Source organism: Talaromyces rugulosus, chromosome III (genome assembly GCF_013368755.1).
Source record: "Talaromyces rugulosus chromosome III, complete sequence".
NCBI classification, from domain to species: Eukaryota; Fungi; Ascomycota; class Eurotiomycetes; order Eurotiales; family Trichocomaceae; genus Talaromyces; species Talaromyces rugulosus.
This window is the reverse complement of record NC_049563.1, coordinates 1,481,154-1,503,274: the sequence shown is the minus strand read 5'-3', so window position 1 is coordinate 1,503,274 and position 22,121 is coordinate 1,481,154. Positions and strand designations below refer to the sequence as shown.

The window sequence follows — 22,121 nt, the reverse complement described above, 5'->3', positions numbered from 1 at the left end:
TATATGCTCTGTCCTTTATGAAGAAATTGTCGTTTCGTAAATTTTCATACCCCATTGAGACCAAAGGGTTATAAGCGTGTGCCAGATGATATTGAAATAAAGTGATCAGAAAATAGGCATATCTCCCTTGTTGACATAATCAACATTCTGGGCCTTCGATTCAATCCTGTCAATACACGTGCCAAAAATCCGATCCCAAAGACGGGTCTGCTTTCCATAGTTATGGCTCTTCCTCCAGCCCTTACGATGATGCAAATCATGATCCTCAACAACAATATTGGCATCAAAGATTTCCAAAAGCCAAGCCATGGTGGATGGAGCGGTCAAGTGCACACGCAAGCCACTATGTCCAAAGACTTCAGTGAAGGCGATATATTGGTGGCAAATCCACCATTCGTAAAAGCCCAGTGGCAGGCCGATAGCACGCAGTGTCACGTAGGTCATGAAGGGAACTCCGACCATGTCGAAAAATTCTTGCTCGTGGTCAGCGTACGCAGCGAGCAGCGGGTTGGGGTGTTTGGTGAGATGGTGAGTGCGGTGAAATTTCCACAGCCCGCCCACGTCGTGCATGGCGCGGTGGTACCAATAAAACCAAAAGTCGAGAACGATGCCATATAGGCCGATTTCAAGCAACAGCCAACCCCACCACGACGGCTGGCTCATGACGTCGAGGGGGGAAATGGCTGGGTTGTAGGATATATAGATGGCGAGGGCCAGACGGGATCCAGTAGTTTTGTACAGTGACTTGGCGACTCTGCTCACGCCAATATCAGGTACACCGTCGCGTCCGTGAACGTCTCCGTCAAGAAACCCATGTTGATGTGCGAGACGGCGAAGAATGTGCACTTCGCGGATAATAATGGCATTGAACGAGATGAAATAGAGGGTGAATGCTGCCAGGCGTCCCACGCCGAGTGGATAGACGGAAAGAAGAGCTTGATGAATGCCTAATGGGATCATTGCATAAAACATGACCCAAAGATGCTGCGGTAGTTGCGGAATATGCGGGATTTTGTCGTCCTTGGAGAAGACGGGGACGGGCTTGTCGAGATCGGTGTGATACACATTAAGAAAGTCGATAATATAGTGGTGTGTCGACCAAGTGCTTTTATCGGCCTCTCGCCATGTAGACTTCATGGAATCGAGTGGATTGGCCATCTTTCTAGCGTTCTTTTCCATTCGAGTTGAGAAAATAAGGAAGGTTGTGGCAAGGATTGATTGGTTGGTTGGTACCCTAGTTAACGTTTGGTGCAGCTCCTATCTTTGTTGAGGGCTATGCAGACTCCAACAGGTGAAGTGGCAAGGGTTAGAGGTGTTTTGGCTCAGTTGAGTAGATTTGAATGTGGAAGATGAGGTGAAAGACTATATAGCATGATTTATGGATCTATCACGTTCACGCTACTGTCATTCAAACAGGATCGACGGCCGAGGTCTTCCAGGCTAATATCCAGATCAAGCTAAATCGTCAGATCCCCACGTGAATCTTCAACAAAAATAGCCAATGTAGAGGTTTTGGTTATAAAAAATTGAGAAACTGAAAAGGCAGCTCGGGCGTCGTATCTGGAGCCGAGAACGCGGCGCTAAAATGGCGATTTAGCGGATTTGAAAAAGCCAAAGCGGGATTACCAGAGGAGGGGAAGTTGGGTTTTTAGCCTCCCAAGTGGAGCGGAGAGTGCGATCATTACTCAGAGCAGCAGAGTTTGAGGAAATAACCAACCCACGATACGCAGATGGACATGTCCCCTTTCCATCTTGCCGAGGCCCAAGGGCGGGGCTAACCCCAACAGAAAGGAATAATCTCAGACCAGGCTGTGAATAATAATGATGCCTACGCCCAACACTTTTTTTTTTTCAAGGTGTGAGATTAGAGAAAATATCCTTATACCGACAGTGGCCCGGCTATACGTATTTTGAAACCTATCTGCACTGGTGTCAGTAACAACTTGAAGCCCCAAACACTCGCGGATAATCACTCAGTATGCCATAGATGAACGATCTAAGAAGTAAAATCAAACAACAACCTAGTTTCCCCAAGATAATTATAGTGAAAAAGGTTATGGCTTACCTGGAATTTATTCGTCATTAAATCCTACTAAAGGGGACGTACAAAAGGGTAAGCTTCTTACCCCGTGCCCCGTATACACATGATACGAGCACCGCATACCCCGTATAAACAAACTTAAGAAAGAGGGGAATGCCGAATTGCGGGTGACCCCAGATAAGTTTAATTGCCAGGCCGTAATTCTAATTGGATTAAAAGTGGCAAAAACCGAGTGAAATGACTCTAGTGAGAGAGTGCATGCACAAGGGAGGCGGCGGAAAGTTGGGGAGAGTTAAAAAAGAAAAGGAAATGAGTAAAAGAAATTAAAGAGCTTTTGAAGTGGTTTCCTATTACAACTCTAAATATAAACATTGTATATCGAAACCAAGAATTTCAATGCCCCATACTTAAGTCCGACAGTGTGAGCGCAAAAGTTGGTTATGATACATGGCCATAATGCATGCTACCAGAATTTTTTTTGCGGGCCACATTTAGAAATAACCACGCAAATGTTGACTGTAAAAGAGGGAGAGAGAAAGAAAACTCAGTATCTAGAACAGGATTATTTTGCTATTTCCGATTGTTTATCTTCAGTAGGGTTTCGTCAATGCGTAACATTTTACTCTTAAAGCTCGGAATATAGCTAATGAATATAGATTGCCACTAAATATAACGCGACAAATGGTTGGCTGCATGACATCAACTGATATCGGCAGCTCGCCGACGTAGGAATCGGCATAAAATCCCAATCGGATCCTTATTTAAACAACGTGCTAAACACCGTTGCACGCTACGGTTCGGAGATCGTGCAGATCGGATGAAGGATTCAGGAAGGGTTTTTAATCTTTATGGTGACAGCTAAGAACTAAACTCTCTAGAAAATCCTTTATTTTTCGATGCACACCTGCGTTGCGACATTGCAACTATGGGCGGAAACGATCGCCCGTTTAGCCTAGAAAATGGCCCGTAGTGTACGAATGGGTGGCATACATCATCTGCTTCGGCCTTGGGTTATAATTGTGCTTCTTTTTCTTTCCTTCTTCACGTCCTCGCGCATCTGTCAAACGGTCAAAAAGAGGAGTGAAATATGCATTTCCGACAACTAGCGCTGGCTGCCCTGGCAGTTCTACCAGCTCTTGGTGAGCTTCACACCTCATCGCGATGGATTCTCGACTCCAACAACCAGCGCGTCAAGCTACGCTGCGTCAACTGGGCCGGACACATGGAAGCTCGCGTTCTCGAAGGTCTGAACAAGCAGTCCGTGGACACAATTGCCAGCTGGATCGCGGATAACGGGTTCAACTGTGTGCGCCTGACATATTCGATCGACATGGCTCTTGACCCGGACGTGTCTGTTTCTGACTCGTTCGCCGCAGCCGGCACGAAATGGGGAAGCGAGTCTAATATGGCAGACGCGTACAACGATGCAGTCTCAAACAACCCTTTCTTGGCGAATGCCTCGTCCATAGACGTCTATGCCAACATCATCGACGCATTGGACAGCAAGGGTGTCATGACTTTGTTGGACAATCATGTTTCCGAAGCGAGTTGGTGTTGCAATCTCACTGACGGAAATGGCTGGTGGGACACTGCGTCCGGATACAACGATCTCAACAGTCGCTTCTTCAACACGACTAAGTGGCTCGCTGGCTTGGAGGCCATGGCGACATTCGCTGTCGACCATCCCGGTGTGGTTGCAATGTCGATTCGCAACGAACTCCGTCCTACGCCTATATTGCAGGACCTCGGCCACGACGATTGGTACAATTATGTAAACCAAGGTGCTTTGGCAGTGCACAAGGCCAATCCCAAGGTGCTGATCGTCATCGGTGGCTCACAGTCTGCCACCGATATGTCGTTTATCCGCAACAAAACCCTAGACGTGTCCCAATGGGCCGACAAACATGTCTGGGAATTCCACGCGTACTCGTTTACCGTCACCTTCCCGGGCAATGGAGACTGCACCGTGGCCAATACCGAGTATGGTGCTTTGGACGGATTCGTTCTTACTCAAAACCAGTCATACACTGCACCTCTGATCCTCTCGGAATTCGGCGTGGGTATGACTGGGGGCCCGAACTCGGGTTTGTCGGATAAAGATAACTCATACCTGCAGTGCTTGGTGAAGTACATGGAGTCAAATGATGCTGAGTGGGCTGTGTGGGCTCTGCAGGGCAGCTATTACGTCCGCGATGGCACTTTTGACTATGATGAGTCCTATGGCCTGTTGGACCATGATTGGTCGGACTGGAGAAACAGCAATTTTACTGGAATGCTGGGCCAGATGTGGAATGTCACGCAGGGACCTTAGGCTTATTGATTTGTAGGTAAAGGGCTCTGGGACATAGGCACTGTCAGTTATGTACATATGTATAATGTTAATTCAATTGCAAGAACATACGGCTTAGCAGACTTCCGTTAATTGACCTGCTGTATGCGTGATATTTCGCCCATACGACAAATATGGACTGAAACCTTATTAGTACTAAGTGAGAATGGCGAAATATGTCTAATGACAGGACGCACACTAGTCACAAGATTGAACACAGCCCTTTTCGTCAGCATCAGATAATTTATATTTGCTGTTAGATGATTCTTCCCGGCTCCGGATGTCGAGGAATCATTACTTCGTTTTCCATAAAGGGAAACGAGGCTATAAGCCTATAACAGCCCTATAAGGAGGATTCAATAAAATCCAAGTAAGTGGATATTAACTTAAGGATATGAACGAATCAGAAGAGACTTCTAGGGCCCACTATAACGCTAATCCGTTTATGGTTTCGCACCTCGCTTTCTACTTTAGGACTAGCGTCGTGAAATTGGGGTCTTCTGAGAAGTATATAATTGGGCTTGTTGGCTGGAGGGAAATGAAGATTCTGATTGTGAAAGCCATCAATGCTTTTACAATAAGCAGCAGTACTTCTTCTTAATCATACAAAAATGTCAACCCAAGATCATGCCCTTCCTCTGCGCGAATCTCCCCTGGGCATATCTGTGCTCATTGTCGGCGGCGGCATAGCAGGCTTGATGGCAGCACTTGAGATGTGGCGACAGGGGCTGGATGTTAAAATCATTGAGAGAGCACCAGCTCGGCTTACTGCCGGTGAGTTACTCTTGATCTTCACAATCTCCGCCTAATTTGACATTGAATAGGGGATGGGTTCACAATCTCGCATACGGCAATGCGTGCATTCAACAAGTGGCCATACCTTAAGCAGAAAAACAAGGAAATTACATGGAATCCCTGGCTGGCGTGGCACAATTTCAAGGGTGAACGTGTCACAGAACCAGTAAGTATGAATTTTACGGCTACAAAGGACAACGAGAAAGGAGCATACGAAGAAACAGATGGATTGTCACCCGAAATGCACCGCCATAGTCGTCCCAGATTCCATCTTATGCTAGAGACGCAACTCGAGCAAGTTGGAATAAAAATACAATACGGCCATCGTGCCGTGAGATATTTTGAGACCCCCGAGAAACACACAGCTGGGGTTGAGCTGGATGACGGAAAGATATTAGAAGCTGACCTTGTTGTTGCCGCCGATGGAATTGGCAGCCACTCGACAAAGATCACCATAGGAGAGGAGGTACGTGCTCGATCGACAGGAATTTCAATCTATAGAACTTCATACCCCGTTGAGATTGTGAATTCGGATCCCGAGATAGTGGAGAAGTTTGGAAACGCGCCCAACGGATCCCCTCTTATACAAATGTGGATGACGTAAGACCTCAGATTACTTCTATTGTGTTGGGAGCTGCTAACGGTAGTTTAAAGGGATGGACTGTTCGCAAGCTTCGCTCGAAATGATTTTGAGATGGGCTGGTCGATAACCCATAAGGTAATGACTCGATGAAATTCCTTTTTCGTGTCTTTTTATCTAATCAATGCTTGAATTTCAGAAAGCAAAAAGTTCATCAGAATCATGGTCTAAGGCCGTCTCTGTAGAAGACGTTTTTGAAAGCATACCGGAGATGAACGACTGGCCAGGTTATGCGCGGCGAGTTATTGAACTGACACCAAAGGACAAGCTCCTAGATTTTGAGATGGTTTGGCGTGATCCGCAGCCAATATGGACATCTTCCAGTGGATTGGTTGTTCAGATAGGCGATGCAGCGCACACCTTTTTACCATCTTCTGGGAATGGTGCCAATCAAGGCTTGGAGGATGCCATTTCCCTTGCAAAGTGCTTGAGGATTGCCGGTAAAAAGGAAAACATCCCCGAGGCAACCAAGGTGCACAACAAGCTCCGGTAACTATATCTCTCTTACCCCCTTCAATCTACGGCTTCCAAAAGGCTCACTGTCGAAAAGGTACGAGCGCGTAGCGTGCCTTCAGAAAATCGGCATTTGCAACCAGGTGACTCAGTACGGCCACAAAGATAAGGGCGTGCTTAATTACACACCCAGGCCAAAATATTTACGTATGCTGATGGCTCCTTGGACGTGGAAACATGATCCGGAGAACTATGCGGAAGCAAAGTATCACGAGGCTTTGGGCGCATTAAAGGATGGGACTCCCTTTCAGAGCACCAATATCCCACACGGACACGTATGTAAACCGTGGACTTTCGAGTCTGTTATTAAGGCTATGGAGGACGGTGGTGATGCCGATTTTAACGGTGACTGGGAGAGCTGAGCGGTTGTAAGCATATGTATTTCATAGTTCAACGTTTCATCGTTGGTGCTTGTTAACTAGATTCACTGTTATCTAAATGTCTGTGGTTGAAGTTTACTTAAACTCCAAAATATTCCTATCACAAAAATCAACAAACTTGAATGCGCTTCCCGTCCCCCCATCCTCTTCGCTTTGTAGAGCTGCTAGCAAATCCTTTCGTGGACTAGGATGGAGTCGGCCCCACGGAAGGATATACTTCCCTCCATCCTCAGTGGTTAAATCTGTAGAGAAGGCTGACCAGAGTGTAGTATAAGCTCCAAATTTCGCAGAATATAGTATCGGTGCTACAAGGATGGGTATAATAGCTGGCACATGTCGCGTTAAAGCGGTTTTCAGATTGCCCGGATTCTGCGCGAGGCTGAGGATACCATGCTCGCCAACCTGGGCTGCTAGTGAGTTTGCCAAATACCAATTTCCAACCTTGCTGTTGGTGTAGTTCACTTGCTGGTCAGCAGAGGGATGTTCGAAGTCGGCAACTGATGGGCCACCCTCGGGTGTCGAGAGATCCACGACAATCGAGCCTGACCATATAACGCGTACGTTTGAGGAGGGCGAAGATTTAGCCGTCCTTAATAAGACCGGTAAGAGAAGTTGCGTTAGGAGATGTGGACCTAGGCAGTTTGTTGCAAACTGAAGTTCATGGCCCTGAGACGAAACCGACCCTCGTGGTGGATTCGAGATGCCAGCATTGTTGAAGAGTACATCGAGTCTGGTCTCATTCGCGAGGAACTTATCAGCGGCTGGTTTTATGGTCTGTAGATCGTCAAGTGAAACCGATAGAAAGACAAGTTCACCAGGCTTGGAGGAGGCCACCGGCGAATTGTTTTTTGATGGCAGCAGGGCTTTGATTTTTTCGATTGCAGCCTGCGCTTTTTCTTCAGAGCGTCCGGCCAAATAGACCTTACCACCGGCTTGATAAAGGATGCTGCATAATTCGAAACCGATGCCCGAATAGCCACCGGTAACAATAAAGACTTTTCCCTCTTGACTAGGCAGATTGGCCGCCGTCAAGGTCGGCTGGGGTGGGAAGAAGAGCGACCATGTTAAACCCATAGTTAATGTTAAATATTTCCGACAAATTTTAATACGAGATCATAGAAGTACGACAGAGCTGATGTCGTAACTAAGTTAGACTTGAATGCGGGGTTGGGGTAAAGGTAGAAATGGGTTTAAAAAACACGCCATCTCGTAAAATTTAGCGCCGAAATTGAACGATTGCTAGTCACATAGGAGATTGATCTCACCCTCCTTAATATACCCAATCAAAAAAAAAAAAGGGAAGTGGAGATTGCGCAGCGGCCTCTCAATATTAATGGAATTGAATGTTTCAGCCAAAGAATGTCAACAATGACATATTATGCTAATTTATTCCAAGCCGGACCACCGCACAACACTAAAAATCAGATGTTTGTGCCAGGGTTGCCATTATAAAATATCTGGTTCCAGTCATATTCCCAATCGACATTTTCCGTTGATGTCCAATCAATACCAAGTTCATAATCATTATACTGATTTATCCAGGAATCCGATCCAGAACCTAACGAAGAGCCCACCCCAGAAGGGACAGAATCAATACCAAATTCAATCATACTGTACAAGCTTTCGCCTCTGATTTCTGATGAAGGCGTTGGTAATGACGGTGCTTCTTGTTGTCGAGGGACTGAGCGAATCTTGACCTTGCCAAACCAGGGGATCACAGCTGCATACTCTTCTGGACCTTCGTATATGCCGTGATGAGCTGTATAGATGTACTGTAATAGTGTTGCCGATTGTTCGGCGACGCTGCATTCGATGGCCCTTGATAATTGCTGTAGGGTTTGGATCAAGTGTGTGATAATACCCCAATCCTCGGCATCCTTGGCAGTATTGAGTGAGGACGAAGATGCAAGAAGGTGGATAGTTATCACGAGCGCTGCATTAAAGACAAGGAAATCCATAAGGTCGCATATGACCAAGGCAGATTTGCTGCTATTGCGAAAGACTTCGTACGCAGATATCATATTTCGACAAGCCTCGACAGCTCTTTCCCTGCTGTCCTGAGAGGATTGGGGGTTTTCGAGAGCCTTCAACATGCCTGGGAAATACGACAACTCCTTTAACCTCCAAAGAAACAATTTGCTGGTTTGGCGAGCATACAAGGCCTCAAATGAAAGGTCTTCCGGTGGCATAACTGGCCACCAGTCCTGTGGAAGCATGGTGATATATTTTTGAAGTTCTGCCTCCATGGATTCGATGGAAATATGCAGTAGACCTTGATTACGGTCGCTAACACGACCAATCATATCATTAACACAGTAAAATAACATTGAGATAGGTGATTGGTCTGATCCGATTGCTGGCGCAGGATGGCTAACGGAATAAGGTACACCTAGGATCGAGGAAAGCTGGCGATCTGTTTGCCATGCGTGGGACCACAGTGAATTTTGAGTCAAGGTTCTGTGACGAGTCGAACGATGCAGGTTCAATATTAAAGCACAGTTGATTCCGCTTCTCACAGCCAACCAGGCCCGCTGAGGTTTTCCCATGTTAACACAACATTTTGAAAATAGGAGCAAGCATTCTAGGCGCTCAACACTTGGTATTGACTCCCCCAGGCCAGTCAAAATTGCATCTGCCCCAGCCATGTACGCATCGAAAAGTGTTTGGAGTGATGCGGGGAGATATGTTTTCCGGTGCTGGATAGCATCTGCTGGAAGTTGCTGTACGCATAGTGCTAGCCATATGATACTCTTAGCGACAGCGAGGGGAGCTTGCGATTCAAACGAGGCAAGGATGAAGTTTTTGACCATTACAACACTCCCATACCTCTCGCCGAATATTTCTTCGCCGGATCCCGGTGGCTGTGTAGGCCATATGAACCAGTATGGAGCAGTTGACTCTAGAATGAGCAATAAGTCGTCAATTCGCGGCACAAGGGCCCTCAAAGCCGATATATACTCGTCGACCGGCAGCGGCTGTGATGTGTGTCCGAAGTCATACTTGATTGTACTATCTTCTGACCGAACATCTAATGTACGACTGAATAAATCAATCAATGGGGCCGTGTCGAAGTTCTGTTCAGAGCTAAATGGGGTGTCGTAGGTGGTGGACATGGGAGTGACCTTGGATCCCGAAGTGTGCTTGTGTGATAAAATCCCCACTGCTTTATCTGGATTCATATAGTCATTTACAGCAGCCCTGTCGTGATTGGTATTATTACTGCTTGATAACTGAAGGATCAAGCTCTCTAGGCTATGCAGCCTTTGCTGGAGGGCTTCCAGGTCTTCATGGCTGCTGTCATTGTTAGATACGAGAGGTATTCGTTGCTGGGATCTGCATGGGGTATCATGGGCAAGACATTCTTTGCAAATTGCACTCTGAGGAGGAAAGATGCAGCGCACTTTACGCCTCCGGCATTCGGCACAGCTGCGTGTCCCAAGTCGCATTCGCCTGGATGAATAATTGTTGCGGGCTGACATTTAGTCTTAGCGCTCTATCATAAGTCTGGACCAATACCTCGACGTAATTCTTGCATATCTGTAAGCATGTCAGGAAGCTTGCAGGAGAAAGTTGAGAATATGGACGGAGGCGGACGAGTCGGGACAGATTTGCGAACTAGTCCGAATTAGTCCGAGTAGTCCGAATTCGTACGAGCGTGGATTGTTTCGTGGTCATTGACGATAAATATCAACTTTAGTAGGGGAAGAGAAAATAATATAAATGTGAGCAAGCCGATCGTGGGTTGAGTGCATTCACCATCCCTTCAACACTCACATTATTGTGCATCAATCTACATCAAGCTTGCTCGTCTCAAAACCGAAGAATACAATTCGAACATTAGTCCAAAATGGCACAAACAGCCCAACTCAATGCTATTTTAGATGGTTTCAAAGATAAAGTGCCCGAAACAGTCTATACTACAGTCAATGAAAGCAGAGCCAATTTCATCAACTCTTTCAACACCAGCGCTGCCATCCAAGTCGGCGATACGCTTCCTGAATTCAGTCTTAGCGACGCCGTTGGCACCCAACGCAGTAGCAGTGAACTTCTCTCGAAAGGGCCACTGCTAGTTACCTTTTATCGCGGTGAATGGTGCCCTTTTTGCAACATAATCCTCAGCAATTTCCAAAAGATACTGCCGGAAATCCAGGCCAAGGGCGTCACCTTTGTTGCCATTAGCCCCGAGTTGCCCAACCAGACGTTGAGCACCAGCGAAAAGCATGACCTCCAATTCCCAGTTCTTTCCGACGTTGGAAACCAATTTGCAAAGAAGCTGGGTATTCTATTTCAACAGCCTGACTCTTTGCGCCCTATTTTTGATAAGCTTGGTCACAACTTGAAAGAGCGAAACGGTGATGACTCTTTCGTTGTGCCAGTACCGGCAACTATTCTTGTTGGTAAAGATGGAAAAGTCAAGAACACATATATCAACGCGGATTACACTAAGAGGGTTGAGCCACAGGAGGTCTTGAAGTGGCTTGGTGAGCTGAAGAACTGAGATTATTCCGACGCTGTCAGCAGTAGAACATGCTAGAGGCCGACTATATTTACCCTGTTCATTTTTTTACTGGCCCTACTTGCTGTTTTAGTATTTACCTGCCCATTGGCAGCTACCTGCAAAGCGCTTCTTGCTTAGTTTTTTGTGACGGACTAGATAGTTTTATCAATGTTAAACCTGAAGGATCTAAACCAAAGGGAGAGTTTCCTGTCAAAAAAATATTTAGTTAAGAGCAAATCATTAGACGCCTACTATGTAGGTTTCAAATATTAGCATATAGTTAATCTATAAATTTTTGATTCGCTATTCGCTGTATATAATACAAATATTAGAATGTGAACCGCAAAAAAACTTCGAAAAACAATGTTCAAGTGATTTAAGATAAACATTGAAATTATTGGATAATAAAAGAACATTATAAAGGTAAATAGTACTTTCTGTATATCCAATGTTGTGCCTCGTTCCGATATCCTTGTATATGCTAAATTTGAACTGTCGAAAGAGACTCACATGTCAGGTAGACGAAGTCAATGGACTGCAAATGCTAAAAATAAATTAGTATAAGTTTGAAAGATAGAAGTCAACAATCATCTCGATTAATAAAATTGAGACATCAATGTGAGCCTAGTGTTCCGATCGTTCCGTGAGCCATGCCACGTCGGCCTATCCGAAGACGCATCAAGCCACGCCAAGTTGGGCAGTAGCTGTACCCCGCAGTGATTCTTGAATCTTTATATGTTTCTATTTAACTACTTCCCTTGTTCAAAAACAGTATGATATTAAACTTTGTTTAGAGTCTGGCTAGTCATTTGTTTTTCATTTTTTAGAATAGATTTGCTTTTGTTGATTTTCCAGAGAAAAACACGAAAAGAAAAGAAACAAAAAAAACCGAAAAAAAAATGCCCCGCAGAAAAGCGCTCATTATTGGCATCAACTACTTTGGCTCCAAACACGAGCTGCGTGGTTGTATCAATGACGCCTACAATGTGCGCGACTACCTCGTCCAGGAGCGTGGCTTCTCACCAAACCAGCGAGATATGGTCGTGTTATCCGACGATCCAGACAACTTTGGCACGCCTTTCTACCCGACAGGGCACAACATGCTAGCTGCATTTCAATGGCTGGTGTCGCAGAATAGCCCGGGCGACTCGTTGTGGCTGTCGTATTCGGGTCATGGTGGTATTTATCTCCTCACCCGACCTTCTTATGACTATGTTTGCGTTTTTTTCGAGGCTAATACACTGTTGCAGGACAGGTGGAGGATGAGTATGGGGACAGAGAGTCCGGGTTAGTCTCATAGCTGTCAAATAACATACGTATACTTGGTTTCTTGAATTGTACTAACTTGGGAGCCGATAAGCTTCAATGACACCATCTGTCCGGTTGACTTTGAACAGAACGGACAGCTGACTAGCAGCACGGTGTGTTTTATATGCTTTACAGCAGACAGATATTGGGTCAATTCTAACAGATGCGACAGCTTCACAAAGCCATCATCTCTCGAATGCCACCCTGGGCGCGACTCACAATCCTATTTGACTGCTGCCACTCGGGTTCCGCGGTTGAACTCCCTTACACGTATCGGCCTGACGCCGATGGAAACATCAACATGATCGATAACGTCAAAGAGGGCATGCGTCTTGCGATGGAAGCCTCTAGCTTACTCCAGACTGGCTTTTCAATGGACCGAATGGATGATGCACGCTCTTTGGTGGCCGAGGCTACCACCTTCTTCCACAGTCTGCATAATCAGAGGAACCAAGAGGAGGCGGGTGAAGACGGCCTTGTGGATGAAGGGTTCCACGAGGACTGGCGCAACGAGGGAAAGGATGCTTGGATGTTTAGTGGGTGTGCCGATGACCAGACATCAGCGGATACAAGGATCCAGGGGCAGTCAACTGGGGCGATGTCTTGGGCGTTTATGAACGTGATGAGGGAGAACCCGGAACAAAGCTACATTGAGGTATTTTCTCTTTTTCTGCCCCATTCTTATTACTGAAATGAAAACATAACTTCAGGTCTAATGCTTGCTTGGCTTTATTGATAGGTACTGCAAAATACAAGGCATCTGCTACAGCAACATTACTCGCAGATTCCGCAACTATCCGTCGGGGGCGAATATGATTTGGACCAAATGGTTTCGGTGAGTGCATTGGTTGACAATAATGTCGTGATACTACAGAGAAAGTCATATAGTAGCTGACAGAGCCTGCTCCGTAGTTCTAGGTTTAGTCGCTGTGAGTTATAATTCTAGCGACGGAAGGATTGTTTCATGTCTATGAGCACTAGTGAAATTGCCTCCTGGACCAGACTATTCGATTATCTCTGAAGTCTGTTATACAAAATAACGCTATCTCAAATGCTGGTTCGTGCGTAATCGTAGTTACATTGGTTTGCAGCCTTACCGCCATTACACGCACGCGAAACGAAAAGGTCCTCGTGTTATCATGGCGCGCAAATTAATGTCGATCATGATCGACTTACTACATACTACTCCGTAATAGAAAGCATTCTTCCAAATTAAAATCGAAGTGAACAAGCAAAATCGAGAAGGAATAGTCAATCCTTGCCTGTTCCCCGTTAAATCCAGTATATCTTCAAGAATAGCCCTGATTTTCTTTTTCTCGGTTCCGAAAAATTGACTAACGATTAATGATAAAAGTAGTAATAATACGTATACATTATTCTCTCCGAAAGTGGATTTCATATTTTCATAGGTTTTAGCTGTATTATTATTATTATTATTATAGATTGTGGAAGAATAGTTCCGAGTTTTCCTTGTCTGGCTCGGAAATGCCCTAAGACCGAGCTGTCGGCTTCGGCCGCACTTCCGGGGAGATTAAAAAAAAGAGCCATGGCAGAATACGGGGCATACCAACGCTGAGTTAGCGTAATTATATTGCTCATGACTTTCCTGAGGCCATTGAAACTTGGCATCAACAATTAAAGTTTGTTTTTATAACAGTAGATTATAGATTCTTCACAATATATCCGCGGATGTTGCGCGTGCCTAGCGCCACTATTAATTGCAGAGTGTGGATTGCCACTTGCCCACATTTTCATGCTATAACCTGGTAAAATTACCCGTACCCCTGTCTTTTGTACTCTGTAAATATCAATCAATATTGGCTATAGTAGTAGGGGTGCTTTGAGGTTAAAAATAGTTGTCTCCACTTGCTTTTCTATGTATGGTCACTGCGGAGTATACGGCATAGACCACTTCGTATAGAATATAGAGTACGGAGAACAATGTGTAGATAATCCACCCATCTGGGCACTTGCTTAGAAGACCGTTTGCTTCAGATGTATTCTTCTGTCCAATTAGTGCAGGCCCCCACCCACTAGCTAACAGCTTGGTGTATGCAATTCATTCTATGATGGGGTTTTCCACGGAGTACTACGTGGAAAACTGTGTTTTTCGTAGATCATAATCAACCAAGCAGCCCCCATCCGCCCGAAATCCCCAGCCGTGATATTTCAAGCCCTTTCCCTCCTTGATAACGTTATCTGCGTGCATGTCAAAGGACCCTGACTACACCTTGGGGTTAAATGACTTCACAGCGGCGAGATACGTATTAAGATTCGCACCGCCTCTCCGCTAATCTTGAATTTCCAATGGCTATTCCGGACGTGGGAAGTGGCGTAAGGGCAGCCCCGCACTTACCTTAATCTCATTCCTCTCATTCCTCACTAAGACTAGCTTATGTATGGCAACCATGTGTCAGAGCTAAGGGACCTTTGAGTTTTTTACAACAAAGAAAATCAGAGCGAGCCGTCGATCCCACGACCAATCATCTCGAATTAACATTCTTGCTGAAGATGCATTGCATACTTGGACGGGGATTTATCGGATTTTCGTGCCTCTTCATGTTTGGGATGACTGACAATATGAAAATCTACATGTGAATAACAAACAGAAACGACCGGTATCGGCCGGTATCGACCGCAGGTATCGATACTGTAATGTAACGATGGACGGGCGATCCCACCGGGATTGGCCAACAGCCAATAAAAGCGCAGCCTATACGCAACACGTGGGGCAGTGGGGCGATGGGTCGTACGTATTGCTTTTTTGGATTTAAGGTTGGCGCGTCGTCTGAGATTAGGCCAATAGACGCTCTCGACCGCGCTGCAGGGGGAAGATGCTATTGCACACTATAGTCATAGACTCGCAGCTCCAATGGAACAGCAGACGTGCCTGTCATCCTCCCACCCTCGATACGGGTACCAAGGAACTACGTCCTGGTCTATATGTGTGGAGTACTAATATGCTAGCGTAGAACTTGCTCTAAGGAGCAAACGAACTAGCCAATGAAAACGGCAGATTCTTTGCCAGGTGACAGGTACTCTGTATAGTCAAAAAAACAAAAAACAAAAAACAAGCGCCAGGACTTGGCATGAATTCTGAACCCTCATTGCATTAGCCTGTACGTTCAGTGGCGGATGGCGTATAGCCGGACCTGGTTCAACGTCTCGTTTTCTGTGTTCGCCTGTGGTCAGCAGACCGTTTGAAGTGGGTGCTGAATCGCCCCCGTCGGAGAAGTCGGATATACACGTACCGAGTACCGACATGGAGGCATTCATCCGTGAAAGTAATCAAGGTGGATTGTTGATAGTATGTAGAGGTATCTAGAGCATGTGTAGAAACTGACATCGCTAATTAGGAATTATATGGAAATATCCTTTCCATCTTACAATTCAAACAGCCCAGTTTAGGCATTATGTATTATATACAGCAATAAAACCCCCAAGGGCAAGCCATAATAATGATAGATTATAATCCGTGTACCCCATAAATCTACCCCAGGAGATGTAGTTCGCCATGCAAAGTCAACAAAACTGCAAATTAATGTAGATGAGACAACCCCCCCTAAAACGTTACCAGTAATAATACATCGGCTCATTGCCGTCCATGGCCATTGTCACTGGAATCCCCAGATTCATCGCGACTTGTGGATCTGCGACTGGCTGGCCACTCCATTTCCCTCGAGAATATATATTTCCATCAGAGCCTGCCATTCTGGGCGCTTCTTGACCTGCTTGAAGCTGTAGGGCTCCGTGAGTCACCAGCGAGTTCGGCCATGTATCAATGGTATAAAGAGGTTGCGGTTGCGGTTGCGGTTGCTGACGTGGATGTTGTTGTCCAAGAAGGATTGTCGCATCGTTATATGTCGGTGAGTCGAATATAATGTTATTACCGTGCTCTTGGGTATGCGGATACCAGGACTGCTGCTCGGGCGCAACGAGCACGGAGCTAGGATAGTGCTCTGACGATAGGACCGTCGTGGATCCTGAAACAGCCTGCTGATGGCACTGCTGTGGCTGTGATCGCGGCATTTGGAAATTCTGGAAAGGCACATTTGCACCCGCTGCATCCATAGTGTGCAGGGGCGGAGAGCCAAAATTGTAAGACGAAGGAGACGGCGTTGTGTCCGAAACTTGAGACGATACCGAAGGAGGGGAAGGAGGCTTGAACCTCAACGAAGCGGCCGCCATAGTACTGTGAGATCTCCTGATTTTCGTATTGCTTTGGCCATTAGCCATGGGCATGTATGTCGGAAGAGAGACGGAGGAGGCGGATAGAGAGAACGAATGAGACGGAGGAGGGGGAGGAGTAGGTGATGTTGTGTTGGACGAAGGGCGGCTCCTTGTGGTCATTATATTGCCGTTGCTAATGTGTTGTCGCTCTCGTTTCGCCTTATTGCTCGGTCGTCCTAGTCTGCTTGGTGGACTGTAGATGCACTGGGAGCCCGCCTCTCTGCATCGTTCGCACGGCTTGTTGTCATTGATTCCCGTTCGAGTACATCGCTGCTTTCTCTTGTGGCAGCGATCGCAAGCCAGCCTCAAGGGCGGCCCGTCTAGAATGAGCATTATGATTTCGACTAGTTGGGGATTAACAGAGTGCGGTTGTTGATCACGATAATGGCAGATGCAGTCTTGTTTCGGAGGAGGACGATGAGGGTATAACAATAATGAGAATAGCCAAGTTTCGTATGTTAATACAAGAATAGTTCAGTAAATTCAAAATGGTGTTTTAGTAACAATGATAATGGTGATGAATGAGTTGCTTAAAAGTCAAGAGCGATGTGATCACTAATTATTTGAAGATCATGGAGAAGCGCAGCCGGCAATAAACAGCCAGCCCTGCCCCGGCGCTATCACTAATGGCTAGTCAGCTCAAGAAAACCGAATACGCACTAGACCATAGTTCTCCTCTAAATAATGTAGTCGGGGTTAATTAAGGTCCGGCGCTTCAAGCCGCGTTCCAGAATTGCCGTCGAAGAGCACAAAAAGCAAGAAAAAACAGGGTCGTTACGCTCGCCCCACTGCGAATTAAGCTCGTCGTTTTATTACGCTGTCATTGGCGATAAACAAGCTCACGCTAATTATCAATGACTAGTTATAGGAGCCCGTACACCAATTCAATGTGGCCATGTATTGAGTATTTTCGGCCTGCTGACTACAAGTCTGCAATTCCGGTGGCACTAACTCTGCATTGGTTGTTTGCTTGCCTATTAATTTGACTTTGCTATTACTTTTGCAAAAAAAAAAAAAAAATGAAGCTAACTACTGCACAGAGCACGACGCACTTCCTAGACTTAGCGTGTTGAAATCCTACACAATGCTGCAGGCCAAGATCCTGCTGCTGATGAGTGCATCCCTGGCGTAGGCAGATCGCTTAGTTGCAGGCCACGTGTAGGCTGAGATATAACAATGTATTGCTGGTTACGTATATTATTACACCCCAAAGAGGAAAATAACGACGATGTAATGACGGGGTAGCTGCTTACTGATACGTACCGCAAATTACATTGATGATCTTCGTTCATCATCCTTTAGAAATTAGGGCTCGGTACATGACCGAGGCCTCCATCGCCACACCCAATACTACCACGTAATTACTATACCTGACTCAAACGGTCAAACCCTAAACAGCCTGTTGAACGGTTTTGAAACACACTAATTTTACCAGTATCGCAATACTTGGATTGAACCAAACGTGATAGGCTGTTCTTCGCCCCATGCCCCCTTCTCTCGATTAACTAAGCGCGCCAGGTACTTTGTACTCTACTAGTGATACCTTGTTGCCTTTTTGGGGAAAATCCCGTTTGTCCCTTATGAGGCTGAGCTGGAGCTGAAACTAAAACCAACAAATTGAGAATAATAATAATGATAACTAGATTGGAGTATATTTATGGAAGTGCAAACAGGCTGTGCGAACAAAAATAACCACGTGTTCCGACAAGGCTGAGCGATCTGCTTTCTATTTACAGATGGTGTGATTCTAGAATAATGGGCGGCTTAGTAGATGAGGGTTTTCAATGGTTGCCTTCTCGCATGGGGTCGATGTGGAATCAAAGATGAGAATAAACCATTCCTTTTTTGCTTCGCATGGCGACATAGAATCGTTACACTCATTATTGTTATCATTTTCATGGACATGGTCTGGCTGTCCACGCATGATATTTTTCACACTGGGATATTTTAGCTTATGACCTCCGCAAATTAATCATGTATGATGATGAGAAGACATGAACAGAGGCAGGATTTTCGGATCCTCCGGAACTCCGGTAACGGTACCCAGTGCGCAACGGCAACTTGCACTTCAGCCCATACTTTAAGCCCCCAAGTTCGTTCTCTTTGCTTTGCTTCTAGGTGCACGGTGCGAGCGTCGAAAAATGTGGTTTGATTGATTGTTGGCAGCGGCGGCCGACTTGTGTCCGCCGCCCGCGTCATAGCCTATTCGACATAGTTTCGAAGGAATAGCCAACGCACTTTAAACTTTTTAGGGTTCCATGGCTAAGACGCTGAAAAACGTGGAGAGCACGGGAGCGTACGCTACAGGATCGATTTAATTAACACTTGCACGTGTTTTTTACAAGGATCAAGATTTTCGGTTTCTTATCAGTCATCATCATGCATCGCAATACCGATTAGGTTTCCTGATTTGGACTTAATAGCGGGTTATGAAAATCTAGGGGCGGGGTATAGTAGTACTATGACTGTTCAGACTCCTGAACTCACCTGTTTTTCCCACATAGTTTACATTCAGATGTCATAGAATAAGAATAAATCTTAATGGGTACATGTACACGTGGGGATCTTCCTTGCATTTGACAAAAGGGGGGCGATTTAACCTAAGGGAAGGGAAGACAGTACCTATTACGAACCGGCTATGTAGCGTGCAATGAGTCGTATGTTTCGGGATCTAGTGATACTACTAGTACGTAGCATGAATCATACATAATTGCTCCACATACTACTGCAACTACCACTACTGCTACTGGTACTAGGGTGGATTTTTAATCCACACAGAAAACAAGTCCAGCCTACGGATCGCTCTGGAGCAAGCTAAGAGAAAAGGCGGGCGAAGTTACCTTCGCAACCTCAACTGTATTGGATTATTATTACCCAAGGGAGCAAGTCTTGCGCATTATTAGCAGCGTCCGGGTTGTACGGGGAACGAGCCTGCTTTCTTCATGTACCGTAAATCGTCTAGGTGGAAACTGAGTACTCCTTATCTAGAAGGCGAAGAAGGAATCAATGGAATGAAAATTTTTCAATACGTATTGACCGACCATCTGCAGGCTAGTTGCTAGTTGCATCTTACTGATCTCAGTCTATACGAGTCGAGGGGTAGCCCTAATCCGAGCCGGGCTTGGCGCACGTTGACGTGATAAGCCCGAGGATGCAATCCCTAATAACGATCAATAATAATATTAAAATTGCTGTGGCTATTATTAGAGACGTTGAGAAGTAATCCAAAACTCGGCGGCGAGTCATAAAATCAATCACCGCTACATGTAACTGATTCACGCTCCGGTTTCCTCGTCCTCGTTTTCGAGTTCAAGTTTCCCCTCTGCTTTCGCAGGTAACCAACGCATACCAATTCGCAAGCCAGCTGCCAGCACAACCAGGATTACCCAGGCTAGGTATCCGGCAAAGATCTGGTGTTTTACACCTGTCGCAAACAAACTGGCAAACAATGCCGGGGCGGCGGTGCGAATGGCACTCTGAAATGTCAGGCTGAGAGCATTCAGCGTACCCAGTGTTTCCGGGGAAGGAGAAATGTCATTGATTGCAAGTTGACAGGCGGCTGGCCGCGATTGTTAATATTCCGCAGTTATTGCCATGTAGCAGGGGAGAGAGAGAGAGACAAAAAGAAAAGAAACAAACTTACTGAACGCCATAGCAACACCACTGCCCGCCACCAAAACCGTTGGTGCATATACCCAGAATACATTGCTCCACCCCAGTCGAAGCAAAGTGTTTGCCCCTGCTGTGAAGAAAAACCAAAATGGCCAAACCGACGAGCAAACACGTAGAATACCACCGGTACCGATGCGTCGTTGCAAAGAAGGAAAGACAAAAAGAAGCCAAATAGATTGAGCGAAGCCACCAATGCCGATGAAAATCGAAATCTGGAATTCACTAAAACCGTAGCCACCGAGACCGATGCTAGTAAAGTAAAAGATAGGCATTACTGCAGACATCACCTGTTTTTAGCAAAATAGACCCAAAAAAAAAAGTAATAGGAGATGGGCATTGCATACCAGCTGTGTACCCAAGGGCCAGGAGCATCGTATAGGTGTACAGGAAAAGAACCGATGAGACCCCGGGGGCTTTGAGTAGTTCTGATGTATTCATTGGCTTCGAAGGTTCATTCGAGCCTTCGACTTTCGTTCTTAGGGTCTGACTTTGTTGTCAGTCACAGTTACAGCGTGGTATATGGAACGAACAGACCTCTTTGATAAAAAATGCGGAAACAATACAAGCAACTGCCCCGACGCTTCCTGTAACGAAAGTCGGGAGAGCATAGGGATAATTTTTAAAGAACTGGATATTGCCAAATACGGACGGATACTGACTCACTGGGCGAGAAAGAGCACCACCTGGAGAAATCAGCTTATACAATCATTTCTGTATTCGCACAAGCTACAAGCACGCACCCATGAGAGGCGCCAAGCAAATGCCGATATTGTTTGAGAAGGCAAAATAGCTGAAAGCCCTTGCCTGCGTTTTTGGAGTACTGTTTTCGGAAATTGATGCTCGGACAGTCCTAATCGATGGTAAGAGTCAAAGGCAGATAAAAGGCAGATCTGTTGGGCTTACACTATGGTTCCAGAAAACATCCCTGCCATAGAACGAAATAATATCATATGCCAGATTTTTTGACTTGTACCAAAAAGTGCACATGAAACCGACATGCCAGCTAGAGAAATAACCAGAATGGGTTTTCTGCCAAAGCGATCCGAGGCGCGACCCCAGGGAATCATGAGCATCATCTGAGTCAAAGAAAATATCGATTCCTAACACCGTATCAGCATCCATATATAAACATTTTCATTAATAGAAACAAAATTATCGCATACAATGAGTCCACTGTAAAACCCAACATCTGTCTCGGCCACATCACCACATTCCTCAATCATATGATTGATGAAAGGGAAAATGGAGAAGAACGCGATAGGTTCGACTATTCGAGCAAAACAGAGCAGCATAATTTGACCAACTGGCAAGGGTTTGTCGATATTCGTGTCATTTTTGTTAGGGGCTGTGGAGTTGTTATCGTCTTCAGCGGCAGGAATGAGAGGGGTGCTTTCATCCGCTCTATTTTGTTGACTAGGTGACATGTCGTAGTCTGTTTCTATCGAAAATTGATCTTTTCTATAGGGTTCTATATCAAGTAGGCTGGCCACGCGACGTGCAGCGTCTTTGAAAGAATTAAGTCGTTTAGAGACGCGAGCCTTTGTGTCCTCAAATTTGAAGCATGGAATAATAACAAATGCTGGATTTTTCTAGGAATACGAACAAGCTGTACTTTTCGTCGAATAGTTCCTGTTCATCTTAGCTAAATTATAATATCATCAACACTCTGACTCACTCGTAAATCAAAGTTTCCCCGCACGAAAATCTCTTCGCGG

At 45.7% G+C, this 22,121-nt stretch overlaps 9 protein-coding genes across 9 annotated transcripts; 4 read left to right on the top strand and 5 right to left on the bottom strand.

The window, feature by feature from the left end:
• Nucleotides 1–105: 105 nt before the first annotated feature.
• On the bottom strand, nucleotides 106–1,158 carry TRUGW13939_05379 (uncharacterized protein; the record flags this gene model as incomplete). Its single annotated transcript, XM_035488543.1, has 1 exon — nucleotides 106–1,158. One exon carries the CDS (start codon nucleotides 1,156–1,158, stop codon nucleotides 106–108), a length of 1,053 nt encoding a protein of 350 aa, XP_035344436.1.
• Nucleotides 1,159–3,128: 1,970 nt separating this feature from the next.
• TRUGW13939_05378 (uncharacterized protein) lies at nucleotides 3,129–4,352 on the top strand (the record flags this gene model as incomplete). Its single annotated transcript, XM_035488542.1, has 1 exon — nucleotides 3,129–4,352. The coding sequence occupies one exon, from the start codon at nucleotides 3,129–3,131 to the stop codon at nucleotides 4,350–4,352; it is 1,224 nt and encodes a 407-aa protein (XP_035344435.1).
• A 629-nt stretch (nucleotides 4,353–4,981) lies between these two features.
• On the top strand, nucleotides 4,982–6,680 carry TRUGW13939_05377 (uncharacterized protein; the record flags this gene model as incomplete). Its single annotated transcript, XM_035488541.1, has 5 exons — nucleotides 4,982–5,144; nucleotides 5,195–5,765; nucleotides 5,820–5,883; nucleotides 5,945–6,294; nucleotides 6,356–6,680. The coding sequence occupies 5 exons, from the start codon at nucleotides 4,982–4,984 to the stop codon at nucleotides 6,678–6,680; spliced, it is 1,473 nt and encodes a 490-aa protein (XP_035344434.1).
• A 93-nt stretch (nucleotides 6,681–6,773) lies between these two features.
• Nucleotides 6,774–7,772, bottom strand: TRUGW13939_05376 (uncharacterized protein; the record flags this gene model as incomplete). The annotated part of the gene is made up of 1 exon (XM_035488540.1): nucleotides 6,774–7,772. The coding sequence occupies one exon, from the start codon at nucleotides 7,770–7,772 to the stop codon at nucleotides 6,774–6,776; it is 999 nt and encodes a 332-aa protein (XP_035344433.1).
• A 347-nt stretch (nucleotides 7,773–8,119) lies between these two features.
• TRUGW13939_05375 (uncharacterized protein) lies at nucleotides 8,120–10,170 on the bottom strand (the record flags this gene model as incomplete). The annotated part of the gene is made up of 2 exons (XM_035488539.1): nucleotides 8,120–10,031; nucleotides 10,100–10,170. Coding segments are annotated over 2 exons (1,983 nt in total), but the record flags the coding sequence as incomplete, so codon positions are not given.
• A 375-nt stretch (nucleotides 10,171–10,545) lies between these two features.
• TRUGW13939_05374 (uncharacterized protein) lies at nucleotides 10,546–11,196 on the top strand (the record flags this gene model as incomplete). The annotated part of the gene is made up of 1 exon (XM_035488538.1): nucleotides 10,546–11,196. One exon carries the CDS (start codon nucleotides 10,546–10,548, stop codon nucleotides 11,194–11,196), a length of 651 nt encoding a protein of 216 aa, XP_035344431.1.
• Nucleotides 11,197–12,095: 899 nt separating this feature from the next.
• TRUGW13939_05373 (uncharacterized protein) lies at nucleotides 12,096–13,339 on the top strand (the record flags this gene model as incomplete). Its single annotated transcript, XM_035488537.1, has 5 exons — nucleotides 12,096–12,375; nucleotides 12,447–12,483; nucleotides 12,557–12,617; nucleotides 12,677–13,159; nucleotides 13,244–13,339. Coding segments are annotated over 5 exons (957 nt in total), but the record flags the coding sequence as incomplete, so codon positions are not given.
• Nucleotides 13,340–16,074: 2,735 nt separating this feature from the next.
• On the bottom strand, nucleotides 16,075–17,067 carry TRUGW13939_05372 (uncharacterized protein; the record flags this gene model as incomplete). Its single annotated transcript, XM_035488536.1, has 1 exon — nucleotides 16,075–17,067. One exon carries the CDS (start codon nucleotides 17,065–17,067, stop codon nucleotides 16,075–16,077), a length of 993 nt encoding a protein of 330 aa, XP_035344429.1.
• A 2,942-nt stretch (nucleotides 17,068–20,009) lies between these two features.
• Nucleotides 20,010–21,830, bottom strand: TRUGW13939_05371 (uncharacterized protein; the record flags this gene model as incomplete). The annotated part of the gene is made up of 7 exons (XM_035488535.1): nucleotides 20,010–20,293; nucleotides 20,378–20,680; nucleotides 20,751–20,889; nucleotides 20,941–21,089; nucleotides 21,147–21,256; nucleotides 21,310–21,506; nucleotides 21,570–21,830. 7 exons carry the CDS (start codon nucleotides 21,828–21,830, stop codon nucleotides 20,010–20,012), a joined length of 1,443 nt encoding a protein of 480 aa, XP_035344428.1.
• Between the last annotated feature and the right edge of the window lie 291 nt (nucleotides 21,831–22,121).